This window comes from Callorhinchus milii, unplaced genomic scaffold (assembly GCF_018977255.1).
Source record: "Callorhinchus milii isolate IMCB2004 unplaced genomic scaffold, IMCB_Cmil_1.0 Scaffold17, whole genome shotgun sequence".
NCBI lineage: Eukaryota > Metazoa > Chordata > Chondrichthyes > Chimaeriformes > Callorhinchidae > Callorhinchus > Callorhinchus milii.
In genome coordinates this window covers 6,891,159-6,916,438 of record NW_024704758.1, presented here as the reverse complement: position 1 = coordinate 6,916,438, position 25,280 = coordinate 6,891,159, and the positions used below count along the sequence as shown (strand labels likewise).

At 41.9% G+C, this 25,280-nt stretch overlaps 1 protein-coding gene across 2 annotated transcripts in view; it reads right to left on the bottom strand.

Moving 5' to 3' along the window:
• tub (TUB bipartite transcription factor) overlaps positions 1–25,280 on the bottom strand; it is a 92,270-nt gene that overhangs the window by 37,757 nt on the left and 29,233 nt on the right. Inside the window, exon 1 of one of the 2 annotated variants that reach the window (XM_007887537.2) lies at positions 1,609–1,831. The exons of the other annotated variant lie outside the window; for it this stretch is intronic. Coding sequence (XP_007885728.1) covers positions 1,609–1,646 — 38 coding nt within the window. The 5' untranslated portion in view covers positions 1,647–1,831. Of the gene's footprint in view, positions 1–1,608; positions 1,832–25,280 lie in introns of those variants that run through there. 2 annotated transcript variants of the gene reach the window in all.

Here is a 25,280-nt window from a genome sequence, read left to right as displayed (position 1 = left end):
TATGGCAACCGTGGACCAATTGCTGGAGCAGATGTAGTGGTGCTGCCATGGCATTTAGCTTTTCTCCATGGTAGCAGCTCGGGCACAATTTGTTATAAGATGTGTACAGAGGGAGGGGATGAAAGATCTTCTCTGCTCTTCTTTTCCAGGTATTAGATTAGGGGTGGACTTCTTTTCCATGTAACAACATTCGCTTTCATTTACAATCATATTTGCAAAGCTTCAAGAGGTTGATGTTGAACTGAAAGGCTCTGCAAACCACACAGTCATTACATTCTACAATGAATCCTGTGAAGCACTTCAGGACGTCACTTCTGATGTGAAAGGCATTTGCTCTCAAGGACTATTTGTACAAATGCAAGGATTATATATAAATGCAAATTATTATTACTATGTTCATGAAATAGGGAGAGGATTCTGCCCTAGATTCTCAAGCAATTCCACATTCGTTGCACATCAGACTGGCTTTGTGTCTAAAACTATGAGGGGTTTTGAGAGATCCTATTCTTAGAACACAAACCTTCCGGAAACTGCCTTTACTTCCTAAGCAGAACTTTGCTTATGTTCACAGCATCAATGGTTGGTCTTATGGTCTTGCAGTGAGCAAGATTTATTCGTTTTATTAATTAATAAATTTATTAAGTTTATTCGGTGTATAAACACTGGCATGGCTAGTTGGGCTGAATGGCTGTTTCTGTGCTCTTATCTTTTATGTAATTCTACCCTCGACAAATATTAGTTTCGGGTTGTTTTCAAACATGTGACTGAATGAGTCAAAAAACGTTCTCGTGTCACTTGCTGATGATATCATCATGGCAAAAATGACCTCTGTTCATCTGATTTATCCTGTCTTTTCCCCTTTTACCTTCTCTCCCCCCCCCCTCTATTTACCCTGTCTTCCCTCCCCCCCCACCCCCAGTTTACCCCTTCTTAAACCCCCCCCCACCACCACCACCACTAACATTACGATCGCTGAACTTCACTTGATACTGTGCCTTACCCAGCGATTTACTGCGAGGAACAAGTCGCACTTGCCGCTCCCTCCCTTCCCTCCCCCTGACCATTTTCCCCCCTGCTCGGGTCCTGACCCAACTGTCCAGCGCCTTGGGACGTCCTCCCGACGTGAAAGGCGCTCTATAAATGGAATCTTGTTGTTGTTGTTGTTGCTGGGATAAGCACCGTGTGTCTGCACCGTGATCTGTAAGCCATTCGCACCTGCAATCTTAAATGAAGGTGGTGCCCCTTTAACATCAGCGGCATATCTGCCTGGAGGTTGGGGAGAGGGGGAGAAAGAGCCCGAGCCGTTTGAGACCAGGAGCCACCCTAATCCTGCAAGCGGCATTGTCAACTAATTTCCCTGGTGCGGCTCTGACGAGAATGAAAGAAGACGGGTTGAAGATCACGGCTTACACGACAACATTAAAGCATCTCACAAAGCTGAAGTATTTTTGTCACAGCTCACAATTACTTTCAAGATGCAAAGCAGCTGACCACATATTACGCTGTAATATTAACATGGCACAATCCCCCCGCCCCCCCACCTCCTCCCCTCACAGGCAGCAGAAACACAAGGATGCACAAGATTACAAACATGCCAGCAGTATGTACCTGTAAGAGATCCAGTCAGAGAGATGCTTAGAACTCATGTTTCACAGCACAAAGGCCTGTAGCATGGCACAGTGATCCCGAGATCAGCCTCGGGAAGGGGATCTGCCACAATCCACGCATTATCCAGCAGTGCCCCAAACCTTCAACTTACGAGCTAACCTCAGGTGCTCAGACACAGGCAGGATTCATTAAACCACACCTACAGAAGCAATTCCACACTCATGCACAGACACAGACATGCTCTCGCTCTCTCTCTTTCTCCCTCTCTCTGTCCTCCGAAAACCATCAGCTCAGGCTGCTGCTCACGCACTGAGTGACAAAACAGGTAGCGAGGAAGGTTCTTTGTAGACGATGCGAGAGGCAGCTCAGCTTTGAAGCCTGAACCTTTCAAGATAAATGGTTGTTGCCAGTCCCAAAAAATATGTTCCTTTGTCGTGTCACATCATTAATTAATTCAAGTGCATCATTCATTAGCACAGGAGCTGGGAGGACTACATGCAGTATTAATAAACACCCTTTGATGCACACAGATGTTTTATATTTATGGATAAGAATAAGCTGCAATAAGGAAGTCTATGACTTCATTGCAAACAATTTCTCATTCAGAGCTCTTGCTTATTTTGCCACAGTAAACATTCCAAATAATTAGTCACAACAACTCGCAGATGAAGTTGAACGCATGAAGAAAAATTCCCTCAAGAATCTTGTTTTTTTTACGATATTATACAATAATAATCTTGCATTTGATATAGCGCCTTTCATGTCGGGAGAAAGTCTCAAAACACTTCACTGTATTTCACTGTAAATTGTAGCGACTGTGTATTTTGTGGGTGAAATTTTGCGCACTGTGGTGTCCCACAAATAGCCATGAAGTGAATGATCAATTTTATCTGATAGATTGTTGACCAGGACATTGGGGGGAAAAAAATCCCTTCTCTTTTTAAGAATAATAATAATCCTTGCATTTGATATAGCGCTTTTCACGTCGGGAGGACGTCCCAAAGCGCTTCACAGAACACACTGTAAAGTGAATTGACTGTATATTTGTGGGCGAACGCGGCAGCCAATTGCGCACAGCAATGTCCCACAAACAGTCGTAGATTGAAAATTACCAATTTATTATTGCTAATTTATTATTTAAATAATGCTATGGGATCTTCAACATTTACCTGAACAGAAAGATGGGCCCTCCGTTTAACGTCTCATCCAAAAAACGATACCGACAACGATTCAGAACTCCCCAGAACTGTATGAGCCTCAGCCTAGCCTGCAAGTTTAAAGTCCCGATGGAGGGGCTTGAACCCACAATCTTCTGATTCAGAAGCTAGAGTGATACCAACTGATCCAAGCTGATACACTTACAGAGAGGGGTTTATTATAGGGCCAAACCTAATGTAAAATGAGGTCAAGATAGTTTCAAAGAAAATGAAGAGGGAGGAGTGGGGGAAAGGGGGCCAAAAAAAACACATACACAGGCAATGATTTTTTAAGGATCCTAAACAGTCTCTGATCACTGAGTGGTACGTTTAGTACGCTCTGTGGCTATTCCTCAAATTAATTCATTGTCCTATTGCAAAGTAATAGACAAACATCACGAATCATGTGCAAGCACTTAGACATGAGCTTTTAAGTCTCTTCCACTTTGGAGGGATTTTGTACGTAACTCTACCCATTCAGATTTCACACATCGTACTCAGTGACCTCTTGACTTACATTGAGCTTTTCACGGTCAAAGGGCACCATTAACAAGATGGGGATCACTGAGCAAGGAGAGGAGGGTTGAATTTGTGGGTATTGATCAAAGTCGCTGAAGTAAACCACATTCATTTTTAAATGGATTTTGAAGGCGTAAGGCAAAGGGATTTGGGGAGAGAGTTCGAAAGAGAAAGAGAGAATAGTGGCTGAAGGCTCAGCCATCGTCACAATACAATCATATAGCGCCTTTCATATCAGGAGGAGGGCATCACAAAGAGATCAGTGGGACGCAGGGAGCAAGGGAAGCGCAGTTAATCAGAGTTGGCTAACGGTTTTTCAAAATTCATCATGCTTACATACGAGTCTATGACTTAACGCAAGTTTTGACTCTGACGTGCAACCCCTTCTCCCGTGCACACATTCACCAACTTAGATTCCTTATAACCTCCATCAGTGATGGTAGTGGGGAGGGGGCGGGGAGAAGGAAAATCAGAAGGTTCTCAAATCAATGCTAATTGGCAGATGGTTATAGAGAGATATTCGCACATTGTTTCAGGAAAGAGGGTAAGGAGGAGGGCAGAGAGAGAGAGAAAAAGAGAGAGGAAGAATTCATATTACTGCTGAAAAACATTGACGACCAAATTTAACTTGGGAATGGTGATACCATTTACCATTTTACTCAGAAAAAAACAGTGCCAGTGACATTCCCTTATCAGATTGCCAGTACTGACCTTGAAATCATTCTATTTCACACATGCTGAACTAATTCCCAGGAGCTGCCTAGTATCCATGTATAGATTTATCTTCCCAATCATTTTCATGGTATTAAATTCCTGTTAAGTGCAAATGGTTTCCTTTACAACTGCATCTGAGATGCACCCAGTGACCCAAGATGACGTGTCAGCCTGTTACTTGGCAGTGTTATTTTGCCTATAAAATTTTCTTGTTCCAACGGAATAGCAAAGATGATAACTCTTTCAAGGCGGCAGTACTCAGTTCTCAAGTAAAACTCCCTGAAGTTTCGGCGGTGCCCACAACATTTCTCAGTGATTTGAGGGTCTATTTATAACATAAACCTTGCATTTTTGATGTAGTACCTTTCATGTCGTCAAGACGACTCAATGCACTTCACAGGATATACTGTAAAGTGCATTGACTATGTATTTTGTGAGTGAAACAGTGCAACATCCCAAAAACAGCCATGGAGTGAGTAATCAATTTTATTTGGGGATCGTTAGTCAGGGCACTCTTTTCGAATAGCTCCGTGGGATCTTTAACGTCCACCGTGACAGTCGTGATATCGGTTTAACGTCTCATGGCTGAAGATTTTTTTCAAAACAAACCTTACTTTATTACCAAGTTTGATGGATAGTGTTGCTGGAGAATACAACACTTTCCCATCCCAGTCTTCTGCATCGGTATCAAGCACTCCCAGATCAGGGGATAAGTGATTAGATGCAGAGTAAAAGCCGACTGTTCTTCGCCCAGACAACGGACCTCAGGCTAAGCTGCAGGGGGCACTCTGTGACATTTTTAACCATCGGAGGGTGCATTTTCCATTTTTTACACCAGCTGTTCCTGAGAAAGCAAATCGATATTGATTTCAGGAGTTTGATGCTTTGATGCCACGCTCACCCCAATGAGACTGAACGGAGGTCTCAGAGATGAACAACCGTGTCCCTTACGTGCAAGTTCCTCAAAGCAATGCAGCCTTTGTTTGACTTCACTTACTTCTCTTAAAACAAATTTAGGAGTTTTACTAGAATTTTATTGATTATCGATAATTTCTGGATCGCCTTAAAGTGAACAAAAAGAAACACAATAATTATATTTGATATGCTGCTTTAAAGAGCATCATGCAATCAATTAGTTTTTGAAATAATGTAGGCAAATAATGTAGGCAAAAATAGTCGTTAGTCCACATCACCACTGTCCCTGAGAATTTAAGCTGTTCTATTCTTTTTTGTGAATTTAGATGACTGATGCATTTTGACTGAGGTCCTAAAGAATGAAACTTCCACAGCAGAAATAAACCAAGAACTAATAATAATAATCCTTGCATTTGATACAGTTATAGCACCTTATGACTTGAGTCTTTAGGTGACATGACACCTGAAATACGGCAGTTATTCCATGATTATTCAGTAAGGAATATTACAAGGTGGGAGGAAGGAGGGAAGAGTGAAAGAAAAGAATAACAGTCCAAGGTCTGTCTAGTAAACAGACTGTAAAGGTTACACAGCGTTCCTGGTACATAAAAAACATGCTGGATGGTAATTATCCAGTCTAACATTTGTGGTAATCAGTGTTATTTTACCCATTACCACAATCTCAAGAGGGACTGACACATTTGAGTCCAATTTCAATGCCTGACATTACACATTGCCTGAGAATTTCAGTTAAACAGTTTAAAAGTGAACTCAGAACACATCTGTCCTGCAGTTCAGTGGTTAGAGCACTCATCTCACAAGCGAGAGACCTGGGTTCTAATCCCGGCAGGGCGAAATGTTGGGCAAGTTTCCTTACTCCACACACCTCTGTTTACTGAGCAATAAGTAGGAACTTAGTCGATTGGCGGATCGCTTTTCCGGGGATAATAATCGCTCAACAAAAATAATTATAATAATTTGGTCACTCAATCCACGACTGCTTGTGGGACACTGCTATGAGCAATTGGCTGCCGCGTTTCGCCAACAAATATATAGTAAATTAACTTCAAAGTATATTCTGTGAAGCGCTTTGAGACATCCTCCCGACGTGAAAAGCGCTATATCAAATGCAAGGATTATTATTATTATCTAGAAGACATGAAAAGCGCTACATCAAATGCAAGAATTATTATTATCTCTTCACACAATGGGTTGAGAGAATGAGGAATGCTCACAGGAGGCATGGATGCAGAAAAGTTTGAAGTGTTTGAGAGGAAAGGTAAGTAGATAGTTAGCTACTTGGGAAATAAAGAGTAATAAGGGATACGAAGAAAAGGTATTAGAAAGATAAAGAGCTCAGATACAAGCTAATAAAATTGCAGAGTAGGTTTGATGGACCATCAGGTTCTTACAATGCCCACACTTGTCCATATGCAATGCTCTCACACAAAACTACAGCGCTATTTCTCAGAGTAATAGTAACGGATTGATTTTTCGCCTTGTACTGAGTAAACCCTTTAGTGGTGAATCAACATTACTCATAAAATGATAGGATCCCCCAAGGAACTGCAGATTTCAGTCCGTTCTGTATTAAAGGTTGTAACAAATCAACGAGTCAGTCTGAGTAAACAAAACGTGTTGGCCATCTGTTCACATGGGCCTGTGTAACGCGGCTGTCATTCAGACTCCGTGGATTATAGTGAATATATTGAACTGCCCCAGGAGCAGCATGATAACACAATTCTCTCTGACTGACAGCAAGCCTTGCACAGGGCCAATAGGAACAGCCATTAAGAGCGACAAAGTGAAATTTGCTGTTGCATCTGATCCAACTATAGCTTCTCCACATCCTCCGCAAAAGCCCGACTATTTCCATCGTTTTTTCAGTGCACACCATTCATTTCTCCTCGTGATCATGTGAATAAAAGCTGCCCACACACAACCTACCCCACACACATTACCCGTAACAGACAATCCACCCCACTCACAGTCTACCAACACAACACCTTTACAGAAAACCCATCACACAAAAGCTACGATGCACACAATATCCTCCCCCAATACATATTATTCTCTCTCATACCAAATACCCCATCCCCACACATACACACACAATATCCAATACAGACATCCTACTCTTTGTATACAGCTTAGAGTACTTACCATAGATTTCAGTCTCAATCTACACCACACAACCTACCATGCACAAAATAAATCCAGAAGCACACAACAAACCCCATATGTAATACCACCTCCCTACAAAATACAAACCTCACACACACACATACAACCTAGAAACACAATACAGTAGAATGTGGTTGCACACAGAGTGTGCATCAACACACAGTCTACCCACACAACTCGCACATGTTTGGTAAATCAAGTCACACTTAGAAACCCCTTGCTGTGCTTTAGAAGTTCGAGCCCCAGAGATTGAAAGCTTACAAATGCAGTTGCTGTTTATCAGCGCTGGCATACTTCAATACATCGCTGGAAGCAAGATATGAATCATCAGTCCACCTGGATTAAGGAGAGCATGTATGAATCCAGTAACTATGGGTGAGGTAATTGGCAGAGGGAGGGTGGTCTGAATGAATGAGGCTGAAGGGTCTTTTTGATCCAAACCTCTCTTGTGATCACATTTATTACAATCAACCACACTATTACAATCATGCTCATTATTACCATGTTTCTTTTTAAGGAAAGCTGAGAAGTTTCAGAAGGGAATTTATTTTCTCGGGTAAATATTGATTATGAGATGCATCATTTGGTCATTTTACATCATTTGCTAAAACTATTCAGCACAAAAAGCCAGTGTTTGAGTACAGCAGTGCACTCTTCACCCCTAGAGTGGAACTTTGTTTTCCAAGTGGATTCTCTTTTTAAGCTTGGTACTTTCTCATCTCACATTCCCTTTGCCTCGCTCCCTCCCTTGCCTCCTGTAAGACCCTCCTCTTCGACCATGCCTCTTAACTTCTCTGCCCTCCACCCTCCCTGACCCCAATACCCCCGTCCGCCCACCTTGGCCTAATCCCTGACTGTTCAGCGCCTTGAGACGTCCTCCCGAAGTGAAAAGCGCTATACCAAATGCAAAGATTATTATTATTTTGTATTGTATTTAGCAGCGTGCTCAGCAGAAATGATCACAGTCTTGTTTAAAGAAAAGGGTTAAATCAAACTGAAAAGATATATCATGAATGGAGCATCATCTGCGCTAACGTGTCCACAAGTTGCTGACAGATGCAACTCCCACAAGAACGGTAGTTTCAGAATCTCGGGTAACGCTGAACTTGCTTGAATGATTGCAATATGTAGACATGAGACTTTGTTTGCAGGATACAACCAGCTCATGTTATTCACGTAAATACAAAGTTTATTCTGGGTAAAGACAAAGTTAATCGATGTAAATCCAAGCTCTTCGAGGCAGGAGCACTTTTACCTACACTGTGTATCAGACTGGCTCAGTCGGTAGCACTCTCGGGTCAGAATCAGAAGGTTGTGGATCCAAGCACCACGCTGGGACATGAACTCACACAGTCTAAGATGACCGCCCCCCCCCATGCAGTGCTGCATTGTTGGAGGTGTCGTCCTTTGGATAAAACGTTAAACTAAGTCCCTATCTGCCTGTTCAGATGGATGTAAAAAATCTAACGGCACTAATAGAAAAGAGAAGGGAGTTTCTCCCACTGTTCTGGCCAACAATACCCCAGATAAAATTGGTTATTCACTCCAGCCATTGATGTGCACAAATTGGCTGACGCACTTGTCCACAAAACACATTAACTACATTTAACACTGTATCCTGTGAAGCACTTTGCCAAGTCCTCCTGACATGAAAGGCGATGTACCAAATATAAAGAATATTATTTACCTCCAGAATAGGCATCAAGCAGTCCGATGTGAGATACAGCGTAGTTAAATGCAAGAAAGGTTTCTGTATGTGTTTTTGGAATCCTGTAAAGTATCTCTGTGCTCTTTATCTCTATCTCATGTGACATTTGTTCAATAGCCGAACTTTGTGAAAGTAGCCTTTGTTAGAGAGAAAAGCCAGCTCGAATGCTCAGCTGCTTGAGCAGGAAACAAGGGAGTATAGTCAGATACATCACATCTGCACAGCCCATCCTTTCATTGAATGGATGTAAATAGCTTAGCTGACCTGTTGCCAATCTCTATCAAAACGTGAGGATTTTTGCAAGTGGCTTGAAATTATTCTTCGATTTACCTGCTCGAAATCAACGGTTGGTCTTCCTAATCACTGACCCCAGAAGCAGAGATCTTTAGATCTTTTCCACTGAGGGAAGGGAGGAATGGAGCAAGAAGAGAAGGAATTTCACTTCTAGTACCTTGAAGCATTTGCAATAAGCCACATTGGATGGGTAATGAAATGCAGTTAGTTTAATCTAAGCAGCAGAAAGTCCATTAGCCACATTCTGATCACCACTATCTGTTCAGTTCACAGGATTATAAGAGAGGTTCAGATGAAGAAAGCTCTTCGGCACATTTCGTCTCATCCTTCCAGAATAAACCACCCTAGGGCCCTACCATTATAGGATCAAGCGGTTTCTTAAATGAGCTCTTGGGAGATTCACTCCCCACGTGTGGTGCTTCTGGCACTGTATGTACAGAAGCATACGGTCAATTCACTTTACAGTATATTATGTGAAGCGCTTTGAGACATCTCAAAGATGTGATAAGGTGCTATACCAAATGCAAGGATCATTATTAATATGTAGCAAGTGCTTTGCAGTAAAGTAGCTAATAACCCTCTCACTTTGGGCATTCGAATTTGGACTAAAGCTATATGTAGATTGCTACACACCAACAGTAGAGCCAGAAACCATTTACTAAAGTACAGGTCATTAACATCTGTGCCAACGAGAGATGCAGTAGATGATAGGAACCTTTTGAATGTACAGGATGATTTACTCTACTGTTATGCTACTGTATTATACAGGAAATTCACTAACTAAATCTCCTGCCCACCTTGATCAGTCTATAATCAAGTTATTATAATTATCTAATAGGGCATTGATATAAATATGCTGAATTCTAGAGCTGTTTTTACTTGGAACCTCCTCAGTGTCACACCCAGTCCTGCAGTCACTGTGTTAACAGGTACCGCACAACAGGACTCTTTGATGACGCAGGAGGAGACCATCTCTTTCAACAAACAGTGAAAATATTCGCTGTGGTCCAGAATCGATTCTGTTTGACACCTTGCTGTCTTGTCCACTCTAGCTTCCAAAAGCGACATTCAAAGCATTTCTGCAATGAAAGGAACGGAAGGAGGGGGGAATCGTTGCCAGTTTAGGTTCTACATTTCTACCGTGTGCTCGAACATGAATTCTCATTAAATGAGCTCATTCGTAGACATCAACTGCTGACCTTCCTTTAATGTAGAACGTTGACATCCTCCACATAAAAAAAAACAGCACAGTACAAGAGACTTGGATCTACTGCCTAAGTAGGAACCCAGTTCTTAGTCGATTAGTAATAATTCCTTCCAACAGAAAAAATTGTAATTTGGTCACCCAACCCACGACTGTTTGTGTGGCACTGCTGTGTGCAATTGGCTGCTGCATTTCACCCACAAAACAATATATATTCTGTAAAGTGTTTTGAGAGACATCTCAATGACGTGATAAGGCGCTGTATCAAATGCAAGGATTATTATTATTACGCAATTCAAAAATATGTGCATCCTTTAGAGTGAGAGTTTATTGCTCTGCTAAATTCAGAGTCTCCAAGGCTAAAAACTGGCATGATGATTGTTTGGGGTAGCTGGGAGGAGGTGAAAGTTTACTTGCTATTAATAGGCCACTTTGGTTTGAGTTTGACATACTCAGTGCTGAGCATCCAACCGTAGAACAATTACTCTAACAGGCAGCCTGTGACCAACTGAGCCTCTTTGATTGAGGCAATCTGTCAGTTCCTGTTGCCAATCTTTCCACCACCACTGCACACTTTGGTTTTGAAGGGATACTTCTGGTTACTTTCCCAAAAAGCAGTTTCAGATCCATTCAAAGGTGAATAATTGACACTGTGGCAAGTTACAGAGGGGGGTGGTGGGGACACTGTAACAAGACTAGATCACTACATGGCAAATTCTTGGGTTTCTCTACGACATTGCTGGAGGAGAGACAGACACCTCCACAGAGAGTAGACAAGAGGTAAGCAATTGGCCAGTCTCCCAACCCGACATCTGGCACAAGATGGTTTCAGGCAATTCTGCTTCAATTATCTCAAACTCCAAACAGTGCGACATCACACTGATACACACAATAACAACATATGATTTTTGACAAGAGTTCAGATGAGCATTTAAGAGAGGTGCTTTACATCATTTTGCCACCGAAATGATAAAAGCTTGGCTCCAAAACCAAAACCCTAAACAGGACAGATTTCCAGTGTTTGAGGGTAAGTGCAGGACAATATCAGTGACTTCATATGTCCTGCAGTTTCCCTCAAACACTAGGGAAAGAAATTACAGCCCATCACTGTCCATGGAAAGCACAGGCCAAGTAAAAGTACAAATGTATTGAATCTTCTGAAGACTCATTTGCCCCTGAGGAAGACATACACTTCAACACTGCCCTCTGCTGTAAAGCTACCTTTTACCTTAGACGTTCTTGTTAATTATATTAATATTGTGCTAATTAAAGATTAAGGTCTCATAGGTGCACTTGTGAAATGTAAAAGTGGAAGAGAGAGGGTTAGCGTCAGAAGATGGATTCCATATGTCGAAGCTGTGAGTCTGAGTGTTGAGATTTCCTGGGAAAGGAACGAATGGAGAAATGGCTTAGAAATACCAAATTCTCTGGAGGAGCCGGGCTGAAAATTGAGGGAAATGAGACGAGAAAAAGACCCCCCCAAACAATCTCAACTCTTTGGTTGAGCTTTTGCTCACTAAATGTTAGATTTTGTGTTGTAGGAACTCTTATAGGATGGCTGTCTATTGCAGTTTGCAAGCTACATTTATCTGCTAAACAATTATTAACATCCACTTGGGGAGAGAGGGGTGGGGTGGGGGGTGCAAGTTAAGGTGTTCTTTACCTTTAAATCACCAATTCAGTCTTAATTTAATAGATAGAACTACTTTATTGGTTCTACATTTTATTGTTTGCCTGAAATTGCTAATCATTTACTTTAATAGTTGTAAATATCAGTATACTTTATAGCTACATTGTGTAATTAAATGGCTGTAACTGTTCTGTCCTTTCTACTTCCTAGCTGCTTCATTACATTAGATGTGTGCTGCATTTTGCTGCTTTGCAAAATGTTCTCAGATGGATGATGTTTTCCTCTCCTGGGAATCATTTCTCAGGGGGTATATACCTCATTTCCCTCTATTTCCAGCCCAGATCCTTCAAAGAAAGACAAATCACTGTAAGATTATATTTGTGATGCTTACTTAGTTTTTAAGGTTTTTTAATTAATATACTTTTAGAATATAACCAAACACTTTAATTTAGGGCCCCTGAGAGGGTACATGTGCCAATTAGCAGTAGCAAAGAAAAAATACATACTGAAGGTTGATGAAGATGTTCACCATAACAAATTAATGTTCCACAACAATCATGTTTTAATTAAATGTTGTGTTAACGATGCGGTAGTTGAAGAGGTTTTCCTATAACAAATTCATGTTGGGTTAAAGATGTTCTCCGTAACAATCCTGCAGATTATATTTTATTATTATGACTAAGAAACACGGAGGTGACAGAATCCTCCAAAAAAAGCCGTCCAGATCTCTCTTTTTCTCTCTGCAAAGCAGCCTGCTCAAGGTCATTAAGAGGCCCGCAAAGGGTGGGGGCTATCTCTGTGACAAGGGGAGATGGAATTAGACACACATAAAAGAAAGACATAACTTTGGAATAGTTGGAATTATCGTAGGAGGAACAGTTGTGAACAGTTGGTGGTCAGTGACTTCCCCAATGCAATCGGGTAATATCGGTTTTATTGATTCTTACTGGTTTAATGTAACTTTACAACATAATAATTGTATGTGTTGAAGCATTAACCTTTGAATTGTATACAATAGTAAAAGATTTGTAATTCACACTACGTGTATTGAGTAAAGTCTCTTTCTGTCGAACCTTACATCCTACTGAAAAGCATTTACGCATTCAGTCCTTTTCCACCTTAACATTCAATAACTTGTATTTATATAATTCTCTTCACATAGGATAACATCTCAGTGTACTTTATGAAGACAGGGGTCATGGCCTAAGAAGGGAGATGGAACAATAGATACATAGGTGTTAAAGAGGTTGGTTAAGTGGCAGAATTTAAAAGTAGAGAGAGGACAAGATGGAAAGCATTCCAGGAGCACTGAATCATACTCAAATTTACAGCTTTATGAGAATAAATTGATTCAGTCTGTAACCTCCAATTTCCTGATACTATATTTGTATTCATAACAAATGCAATATTTGTTTATTTTCTGTTCATTTATGATGTTCCGTGTGTACTGTACTTTACATAGGGATTAGAGTTGGTTTGCTCTATAACAACCGTCTTTGCTGTTCCTATCTGAGGGAGGCATCAGTGACAACCCTTCCACCCCGCAATCATCGTTCAATACCCAATGCCATTCACTATCCGGCATTATCAGTGAAGAATGGGCACTTGGCTAAGGGCAACTGAAGCCGGTGGAACCAAGGCTCCGAATGAGATACTTTCAGCAGAAGAGGGAGGAAAATGGCAAGAAGCTGGAAAATGTGTAATAAAAAAAAATCTGATAATTCACGTCGTGCCTCAAATTTGCAATCAGCAAGAAATGAGACTTAATGTGTATAACCTTTCAGAATTTGGAAAAAAATCCGTCAGAGTCTCCCCCCCCCCCTCCAGAAGATTACCATAAAGTGACCCTTGCTGGAAAGTGTGAGTATTTTGAACCAAATTGGCTTCTGGTGAGGATAACAACAGGAATAATACCTTGCTTGAGTGAGGTACATAGTAGCTTCGAGAAGCCATGCAGCCAAATCCCACAACACACCAGCACCATCAGTAACTAAAAACCTAGATAGGCATCAGTAATGTGTTAATACTTGCAAGTGGCCATCAGGTTACCCCGTTTCAAAAAATTGAATAAATTCAGGTTTGTGGACACTCCAAACTTGAGAAGAATTTTTAAGTGCCTGTCGCAATATACTATTAACTTCCAGTACGCACATCACTGTCAGCCAGTCTGTCTTTATACAATTAGCTTGTTCTGTACTCCAGGTTGTAGCACAGCCCCAGTCAAGGATGGCTGATTAGGTAAATCAGAAACAAGTAAGGGAGAGAAGCTCAGTCACACTGCTTACCCCACCCACCCTATAGATCCATCCATGTCTGAATCAGGGATATACCTAACCTATTAACGTATCTTCTGGTGCATTGTGTAATAAATCCCGTGGAGTGTTTTGAGATGACGTCTTGATGTAAAATGCACTGTATCAAATAGCAGGATTATTATCATCATTATTATTTTCAGCATTTTCTGTTTTATAATTGGTAAGAGCTCAGCATCAGGAATATAAAGAATATGTTGATATTCATTTGAATCTCATAAAGCAATCTAATTTAATATTAAGTCTGTATTTCAAGATTAATAACAAAAGCCTGGTAAATGAGTGGGCAGGAGTCCGTATAAATCTACTACTTCTAACAACATTAAAGTTTAGAAAGACTCCTATTGTTCTCCACGATCATGTCTGCAACAGAATCAATAAGTATAAAAGTCAGAAGCTGTTAATCTGAATTTCACATCTCACCTAGTCTGCAGTAACAGTCGGAGACCATGCAATTTCTGTTTTGATTGGACCTTGACTATGTGTGAATCTGCCTTAAGAATCAGATGCTTTTCATTTCCAGAGTGGTCCAGAAATCTCAAACAGAAATGTCAGACATTTCTAATTTAATTGAATTAAATCGGAGTCAATGGTTCCGCATCTGCCAAAAATACCACAGCGAGGTCCCACAAACAGCCACAATGTGAATGACCACATTGGACTGTTGGCCAAGACATAGGAAGAAACCCCTTTCTCTTTTCGAATAAGGCCATAGGATATTTATCCGAGAGACCTTCAGGTGAAGAATAAGAATAAGAGGGAGACCTTCAGGTCTCTCTTATCGTTCAATCAATGATTTTCTTTCATCCACTCCAGAGCTTGTGAACTGTGGTGAGCTATGATTACCCCATTGTCCCACATTGGAATATTCTGCCTAACACTCATCTCATTGGCTGTCACATGTGGGTGGACCACTTGGGTAAGATATCAGAGTACTGCTAGAGCCCATGGAAACACTCATCACGTTTCACAGTGTTTTACGGAGAGAATAGGTGAATAAATCAGGGGACAAAGAAAGCAAAGAGTCAGACAATACATGGGTGAAAAGGAGATCACCTCAATGCTATTGGAATGGATGAAGGTTGGGACGTGCATACACAGAAGCAAGCTTGCACACATCAGGCTTTTTCATTAGTCAAGTAACATGTGGACAGATTGAAACTGAACAACTGTTAATTGATTCCACACGAGCTAGCGCTTGAATAATTAAAATCGCAGGAATATGAGACATCCTTTAACAAAACAGTGACTATCTCTCTGAATACAAATGAATGGTGTGACACCAGATTGCTGCAGGAGTTCAGATACAGGGATTAGGACATGGCTCAAATAACACACCAAAAGGTCACTGGGCTTTGTGAAGGGCACAACATTGAATTGCGCTTGTTTATAAAACATCAAGTGATAGAGGTTTGGTTCTAAACAGAAGGCAATTAATTTTTCTTATTATAACAAGTTATATTGGAAAATGTTATATTGACAGAATACTCCCTTGTGCCTCTTCTCTTTCTCTCTCTCTCCCCCACCCCCCACCTCCCACCCATCATCTTCCACTCAGTGGATGTTTACAGATTTAGAAAATAGCAGAGCATCCAGGTGCACAACAAATAAAGAGCGGACTGGACAACAATTAATCACAGCCATGGAAAACTGAGGTAATAAGAAGGGAAGTCAGTATCCGGTTCCCCTTCTGCTACAGAAATGGAAAAGGAAATCCATTATTGTTGTCAGAAAACTCAGTTGGTTTGTTTTTGCATTTGACTCTGGTTACTTTACATAAAACCCTCTCTGTGTACACCACATTCACTGGACACCTTCCAAGTTCTCTCAGAGTTCTTTTCAAAAAGCAGCGATGGAAAAGAAACACAAGCCAGTCACAGAAGCCTCAAGGAGCGCGAGTCCTGCCCAGGAAATCCAAACGGAAGGCACCTCATTCTGCATGGTCTGACCCACTCATATGCAAATCACATTTAAGCAAAGCCGCTGGAAAAAGCCCAGCGTTTTGATCAAGCCCCTAATGTGTGGTGGCCTTGTCAGTGTTGGCTCATCAAGCTCATTGTCCCATAATTATGGGAGCTGTAGCTAAAGGTTGGGTAAGGAGCAGTGTAAGCAGGAGTGGGATCCTTGTCTGAATTCCACTAACCTAACCCGGGTGTGTAAAGTCACCATCAGCAAACTCAGAGCAGATCAGCATCAAACCAGCAATCGTCAGTCTGTGTGTTCCAGCGCAGCACCAAGCAATGCCCATAGCACTGAGCTATTCAACAGCAACAAATTGCATTTATATAGTGCTTTTCAGTTTGAGAGGACATCAGCTTTTTTTACATGGAATGTTTACAATCCCAGCAACTGCAGGTTTATTCCATAATTTCTGGGTCGCAACAGTTTCGGACCCACAAGGAACCCTTCGAAATGTGCTTTTTAGCGGACTGTAGTCTTAGTTTGTTGCAGTCTTGCCAGACCGGAATGAATGAATACCAAATGTGCATTCACAGAAGATAACATTAGCATTGGTGCGGTCACTATCTACACCCAATCTCTTAAATTCAAACCTGATTAGCATTTTTTTTGCCAGCACTGAATAAAACAGGGTAAAAGACAAAAGCAGAACAAGCGTAGAAAGGAATCAACCTCAGCTTCTTTCGCAATCCATCAGGCTAAGATTAACAAGGGATTCTTCACAGTGTCAACCCCATTGGCAGTCAGTCTCTAGCTCATGGAATCAGGCATACAAATGTCACAAATAGCACTTTAATGCAAACAGCTGCTCAGGGAATGAATGCTATTAATTGTCAAAATCAAAATCTAGCAGCAAGTAACAAGAGTGCAGTTCGGTCAAGAGATTATAGGATGTTCTCTAAACCACAATACTGAAGCTCATCACAGCATCCTGCAGTTATCACCTGGCCAGTAAAACTGCGTAAAACCCAGTTACATTTTGTATAATGTAAACAAGATTAGTTCAATGCATCACACTAGGGTTTAGTGATATAGACATTTATGCAATATGGACAGGATATTCACAAGAGGATTTGTATGCAGCAGCAACAGCAACAATACATTACGTTTGTATAGGGCCTTTTACGTCGGGAGGACGTCTCAAGGTGCTACAGGTGCTTCAGTCTGACCCTGTGGCTCTTCGCTCAAGACACCGATCTTAATCGTGGCTTTGGTGAAGCGAGTTTGCAGACAAAATGAACTGGGTAGATAATCAGAATCTGAGCAGAGTTCCAGCACCCCAGGCTGATTTCAATCATGGAAAATGAGGCTAGGCAGTGAATTATCATGTTTTTAACCACCTAATCTCAAATGCTACCAAGATGGCGACCCTGATCAGGAAGCCAGACACGAAGGGTTGAGTTTTGTCAAACTGTTCCTTGGTGAGAAAGCAACAAAAAAACAGGCAACTTCTGATTGGCACAAAATAAGGCGGTTGCTTTAGTCACAGTATCAAGCTGCTTTTTAAATAAGAAAATATTTCTGGTGTCTTTCCTGAAATTGCACTTTTGCAACTCTAAACCTAGGTCCTCTGGTATTAATATTTTCGTTCACTTGGCTTTAAATCGACAAGTTATAAGGAATGACGAGATAAGGTAGGGCACACCAGCCTTGTAAAGAGATGTCTCAGGGAGGCCAATATTGGTGCGTAGAAGATGCTAAATGGCACTGAGAAAGTCAACGCAGAATAATACTTCTCGAACACTGGCAAAATGATGCAGGCCTGAGAAAACATACAGACATCACTGTTGTCCCTGTGCACTGTTTGGGGATCTACTTTTATAATGGTGGAAACTAAAGTAATCAGTGAAACCTAACATTGGCGTGATTTTCCTGTATTTATTAACCAAATGTCCAATTAAGAATTAAGAGAGAGGTGTACTTGTAGTTACTGGAAGGAATCCTCACTTGGATTTCTTAATATCAATATTAAAATTAAGATTTATAATATTAATATTAAGAAATCCAAGTGGGGACCCCTTCCAATAACTGCAAGTAAATCTCTCTCTTGCACACACTCTCTACTCTGACTCAAGGGACCCCACTTCAAAAATAGATTGGCCTTCCTGCAAGTCGGCATTCCAGACCTCTGAATTTCTTAATGAAGAAATATCGCAAAATTGTCTCACATGTATATATTGCAGAACAGAAGGCTTCCCAGTGGTACCCATTTCCTATGTATAATATAATGCACTCCACTGTTCTGAAAGGAAACATTTGCAAATCAACCCTACCTCTCGCCTCCCCAACCTCACTCCAAAATGCCAGATGCCAAGGCTGAGGCAAATTAGGTCAACAATTCAAGAGGGAATTAGCTAGCTCTCTGGCAAAGGATTCAATTTAGGGACTTGAGGGATAAAGTAACGCAGAATTATTCATTATTATTATTATTTATTTAGCAGTGGGAATGACCAGATGAGCTGCTGTAGTCTTTTCCAGTTTAATGCATTCCCGTGTCTCAAGTCATTTCTCTCTAGTCTGCCTTCCTCCAGTGTTCTGTGCTCCCCTGTACTACCCCTCCTCAGGCAAGGCAACAACAACTTGCATTTATATAGCGCCCTTTCACACAGGGTAGCATCCTGGAGCGCTTCACTTCCATGTACTTTTGCAAAGCAGTGCAAGCTTTTTAGAAATCAGCCCCAAGGTGTAAACCAAAGCCAAGTTTGTTCTGTATAGGAGGGGGCTGCTACTAGCTCTCTATGCTGTAGATGATGATGATGATGGCACCAAGGATATGATTTTAGAGCACGTCAAGTTGGACAACAAAAGCAAAAATAACTTTCTGAGTACTCTTTCATGTTCTCTCTAGAACTCTCAAACATGTTCTTATGGATGCAGTCACTCTGCAGCTCTCAAATCACTTGCGTGTGTGTGTCCCCTCCACCCACCCTCAATTCATCCATCCTTTCATTTTTCAATCGTCCACATTTGTGTCACATCTCAGGAGCTGAGCCTCGCGAAGGGGCTGCCTGTTAAAAGGAAGCTTGCAAAGCCAGCACACCCACCGATCAACTCTATTCTTAAATCATCAGCATCAATGCAGATCAAACTAGATGCATCCTAAAAAGCAGTAAAAGTCCTTTGTTCTACCAGAGTCCATTAAGTTATGGAATTGCACAGCAGCTTGTAACTGAAGTGCTAGTCAGAGCATCTTTCCTGGGTGGGGGGGGGGGGAACCACAATCCTTAACACTTCTACTCAATAGCCTGGCATCTCAGAACAGATTTGCCCCACAAATTTAAAGTGACAATATTTAAGTCATAGGCTCTACTCTAGGAGAGGTGTAACTCTAGGAGAGGTGTAAGGCTCAAAATCTGGGTATGTTCAAAATTCACATCTGCACTGTCTGGGGACTGGATCCACATCAGTACAATCAGACCCAAGCTCATTGTCACACTCCCAACTATCGAATCTATATTGAAGCCCTCTGTATGCTATATGGTGTAGATAAGCTAGAATCCAAGACCTTATTCAATATGCTCAAGGCGCCATGCTCTCAGACTGTGAAAGGAGGCATGTGAATAGATAGCTTAGCTTTTGCTACTTTGCGCAGAGCGGTCGACATTTAGAACGGTTACTCAGGGAGTGGGGTTGGCATGACCATTTTTAAAGGGAGAATTGGACTGTGCTTTTGATGATGAGATTGGGGATATCTGCAGCTATGAATTTAGAAACAAGACAAACTATATTCCAGCATCTGATATCACATCTTCGAGATGTTTCAAAGCGCTTCACAGAATATACTGTAAAGGGAGTTGACTGTATATGTTGTGGGCAAAACGTGGCAGTCAATTGCGCACAGCAGTGTTCCACAAACAGTCGTGGAATGAAGTGACCAATTTATTATTTTTTTTTGAAGGAATTATTACCCCTGGAGAAGCGATCTGCTAATCGACTAGCAACCAGAGTCCTACTTACTGCTAGGTAAACAGAGGCATGTGGAGTAAGGAAACTTACCTAAGGAAACTTGCATAGGGTTACCAGGCTGGCTCACACGGTTATGGGATGAAGCCCCCTGTTGGGACTTTGAGCTCATAGCCTAGGCCGTCACTAATGCAGTGCTGGGGCAATAATATTATTATCATTAGAGGTGCCGTCCTTCGGATGAAACATTTCATTGAAGTCCTGTCTATCCGTTAGGCCGGTGGTAAAGATCTCACTGCACTATTTGCAAAGAGAGGAGTGTTTCTCCCAGTTTACTGGCCAACAATTCCCCAGATAGAATTGGTCATTCACTTTATGGATATTTGTGGGTCATGGCCATGTAGAAAATTGGCTCCCAAGTTTACCTACAAAAGGTAGTTGCTAAATGCCGCGAAGCTCTTTTGAGATGTCCTACTGATGTGAAAGGCGCTACAAATATCAAATGCGAGTCTTATTATTTTTTTTAAAAAAAGAAACAGTCCCTTGAATTTTCTGAGCAGTTTCTGGATTGTTTCAGGGATATAGACCCCAAAACAGAGTCGCAATCAGTGCCTTTACATCACAGCACAGAACCAGCCCAGTTTGCTCTCTCCAATCATTTGACACTGGCAAAACATTTGAGACAGACCAAATGAGGCGCCAGGTGACACCTCATGATGTGAAATCCAACTGAGAATGATTCTCACTCGTGCACTATTCCCGTAGACAATTAGAAAATGAAGCAGTTTGCAAAGCCATGCAATGCTACAGGCTGGATATTCTACACTGTAGGCAGCACAGTAGATTGCGGGGATCAGCTGTGAACTAAGAAACTGCCTTCACCATCGATTCCTTTCACACCCTCCACAATCAGCCCACAACCACAAATGCAATCAGCAGCCTGTATTAGTTGGCTGCAGATTGGGATTGAGTGAGTCTCTCTCTCTCTCTCACCCCCTCCCTCCCCACGTCCAAACTTGTATTGTTACTGCAATGTTGGAGCTGCTCTGTGAGTCCAGGCAGATCAGAGACTGGACCAGAAACAAAGGGACTGAGAGATGGGGGTCAAGAGAAAGAGCATCCAGCCCTGACACAGCCACTCAAGCCAGCCAGGGGACTTTGAAGTGCGCAAACATCAGTCGCGTTGTAACGCAACACAAAAGCTTAAGGAGGGTCTGAAATGTGGCTCTTTCTTACCGGTATCTGCTCTCCCTCATTTCAGCAGCTGTTGATGGAAATGGCTCCTCTCTTCAGTCCCCCGGCAGAACAATGACTGGTCTTAAAGGCTGGGAGTTGTTCCTGCTCCTCTGCTGCTCACTCAGGCGGATTAAAATGAAGTCTTATTTCTGATGCATTTCAGGCCGGACAGTTTGCAAACATTTACCTAGCATCAGGCTCTGGGGCTGAATCCTGTACAGGGGAGGATGGAGAGGGGGTGAAACTGTGCCAGTCATCGCTGCCAAGAGGAGGGGATGGACCAATCTGGCAGGGGCTAGACTGACAGAGTTCAGTGGTAGCAGTAGATCTACTTATTTACTGGCTGCAAAGAAAGACGATGTTTAAGCCAAACAAAAACACTATGCAAAGGCTATTTAGTGGCAGGCAGAGATTACATTCTGTGTAGATATCGGTGGAGCCATGATATCAGGAAGTGACTGACATTTATCTGGCTTATGCTGTCTGTCTGAACACCTATTTGTGTGGCTAACATACAGGGTCCCTCAAACCCTTCCACTCACACAGCCTCCAAGCGAATTCTCAAGTCGTGGAAAGCAGCTAAATATATCTCACAACACTCTTAAACAGTCGCGGCTAGTGTTTTTTTCCACCTGGTTTGAACACTACTACCTCTGTAGCTTCGGCTAATCAGTCTTTATCTTAATCTTTATCTTAAACGTAAATCCACCACAATACTTTAAGAAGCACCGAGACAGGAGAACTAAAAGGACACAGGTTAAGAGATGTGAAAGGCAATTTCGGTTCAGGCACCAGGAAGCTTTTCTTTACCCAGAGGGCAATTAACCACTGAGCTACAGGACTGTGGAGTCCTGTAGCTCAGTGGTTAGAGCACTCGCTTTGCAAGCGAGAGACCTGAGTTCAATTCCAGGCAGGGCGAAACCTTGGGCAAGTTTCCTTACTCCACACGCCTAATAATAATCCCTCCAAAACCAAAAACAATAATAAATTGGTCATTTTCAACCTACGACTGTTTGTGGGACATTGCTGTGCGCAATTGGCTGCCGCGTTCGCCCACAAATATACAGTCAATTCACTTTACAGTGTGTTCTGTGAAGCGCTTTGGGACGTCCTCCCGACGTGAAAAGCGCTATATCAAATGCAAGGATTATTATTATTATTATTATTATTATTATTATTATAACAACTGGAACAGGTTACTGGGAAGGGTGGTTGAGGTCAGGAATGCTGTTTTGTCGGATAGCTCAATGCGGTGATGGGAAGACAGGCAAGTAATTGGGTATTCTGGAACTATGAGATCAGATGGACTGAAGAGCATTCTTCATCCAAACCAATCTTCTGAATTAAAGTTTGCAATGGGCCCCTCCCCACCCGCCGTCGTCTGCATCAACATTTCAGCATCAATGTGCCGCATTCATTGGTTCCCAGACCCCAGTCAAAAGGACTTACTGGGTGTTGAGGTTCAGGAAGAAAGACATTGCATTTTTTTATAGAGACTTAAGTGACTTTGAAAATCTCAAAACCTCTTCACAATAATTATGGTCGAGGGCATTGACTGATTTTATTGTAGGCAAATGGCGCTGCCATTTTGCAGATAGCAAAATCCGACAAAACAGCCCCGAGGTGAGTGACCGATGAAGAGTTGTTGGTTAGGGCACAAAGGGAAACTCCCTCCTTTTGTCCCCATATAGTGTCACGGGATCTTTAAGGTCCACCTGAAAGCAGACAGAATTTAGGCTTAAATCAGCTATAAAAGCAAGTGTAAGTTGTTGCTGACCGTTGCCAAGTAACATCAGTGGAATCATTGAATTATAGGGAATTCATGCTGTTAAATAATTCCAGCGCCAGATTGAAGTTCGTGCCGAGACCCTCTCATTATTGAGTCAGTTATCTTCAAATTTGCATTACTTTGGATTAGGTATATTAAATTCACTGCATGATTTCGCTCCCCATTGTCAATTTCATTTGCAAGTCAGTGAGATTTTCATGTAAATATTTAGCCCTTAGGACTTCATACAAAAAGTACCAGAGTAGATCATTAATTTGCCATTAACCTGATATTGCAAGGCAGAGCGTGGAACTGCTTCACAAGCCATATGCATGGGGTAGAGTGACAGCTGTAATCAGAGAATGAGAGAAAGGGAGAGAGAGAAAGAATGAGAGAAAGAGAGAAAAAGAATGAGAGAGAGAGAGAGAGAGAGAGTAGTTCTGCACTCAAAGTTCTCACACCTTGTGACAACTTTCAGATCAGATTCTGATTGTTGTAACCTCGGTTTTTCTGTATAATCTTTCTCAACCCCTGTTCTAAAACCAGTTTAACACAGCCATGCCCAGCAAAAAGGTATCAGGCTGTTCTTCGAGCTTGAAACAGACACAATTGTCTCCCTCTTGTGGATCAGAACAACCACTCCACTGGATTGAATTTATGGCCAACTCCCTTCAAACTCAATCCAGTAACATACTTACCTGCCCATCACCTCCCTCAGGCTGTCGCTCACCCATCCCCATACTTTTCATGGCTCTGAGGCAAATCACAATCTATTTACAGGCTCTTCACACATTCTGTTTTAGTAAGTATTTCGGAGTGTGTTCGTAAAGGTTGGACTTAATGTAACACAATAACATAACTTGATGTTCTGCACATGTAATCTTTCAGTGTTGATGGGATACACGTAACAGGAAATTAAACTTCCAATATTGTGCAAGTATCCAGTAATCACTGTCAAATGAACCTATTGTTTTCCCAAACCTAGACAATGCAGCAACCGTTTCGTGCACAGCCAGATCCCACAAACAGGCATGAAGGGAATGAACAATTTTATTTGGGGGATTGTTGGCAAGGATTCCCTAATTACTGTGAAAAAGTAACACGACAAAAACTGGAGGGGGTGAGAACTGAGGCTGGAGTCTGTGGATTCAGTGAATACATCAGTTCTCCAAGAGGCACTTTGAGACATTTCAGTGTTATAGTCGGACACTATTGGTGCATTAATATCAAAACCCACATCACAATGGGTTGAGTCATAAAAATAGCTGCTGGCAAATTCTCAGGTTGATGTTGTTATCACTAAACATGTGCAGGAAGCTGGCTGGTCAGTCTCAACCACTTTTGCAAGCGTTGACCATGGAAAGCGCTCTGCACCTGTGAGCCATTCGCAGCAAACTGCTCAGTCAGCCCCAGGACTAAACTTCATGCTACGCAATAGGTTCACCTATTATCCAGACCCATGGTACACTGAAGCACGGGATCTGACTCGTCTCTATATCGAATGCAAGGATTATTATCAATCTAGCAGGGAGTTCAGTAGCAGATGTCCTGCTATTCTCTTATAATCATATTGAATAGTTGAACGTTCAACGTCAATAGGTCGAATGTCAACAAGACCGAGGACCTCCTGCTTGGCTTCCGTCAGCGCCTCCATACACCTCAGGTACTGGCAGCATCACCATCCATGGATACACACTCCACCTCGCTCAGCCAGTCCAGAACGTTGGCATCTTGCTTTCTATCCCACATTTGTGGGCCATTGCTATACCCAAATTGGCTTCCCACGGCATACACAGCCACTAAATGATTTCACCTGAAGCGCTATAGGAGCTTTGAGACATATTTCTGACATGAAAGGCGTTGCATCAAACATATTATTGGTTTTAATGTCCTGCTTTGACACAACTTTCAAAGGTGCAGTCAATATGTTGGGCCACATGGGGGCGCCCTTACAATCCATCTGGACTTGTTTGCAATGCCAAACATTCAGGCACTGTTTATACTTCATTCATATCATATCCTAATACAATAGATTTTAAATGGGATCCAATCTGCGATCTTCATAAATTGAATTGAAAATCCCACAAGGCAGAGCTGAAATGGATCAAAACACAATTTACATTCGTTCAG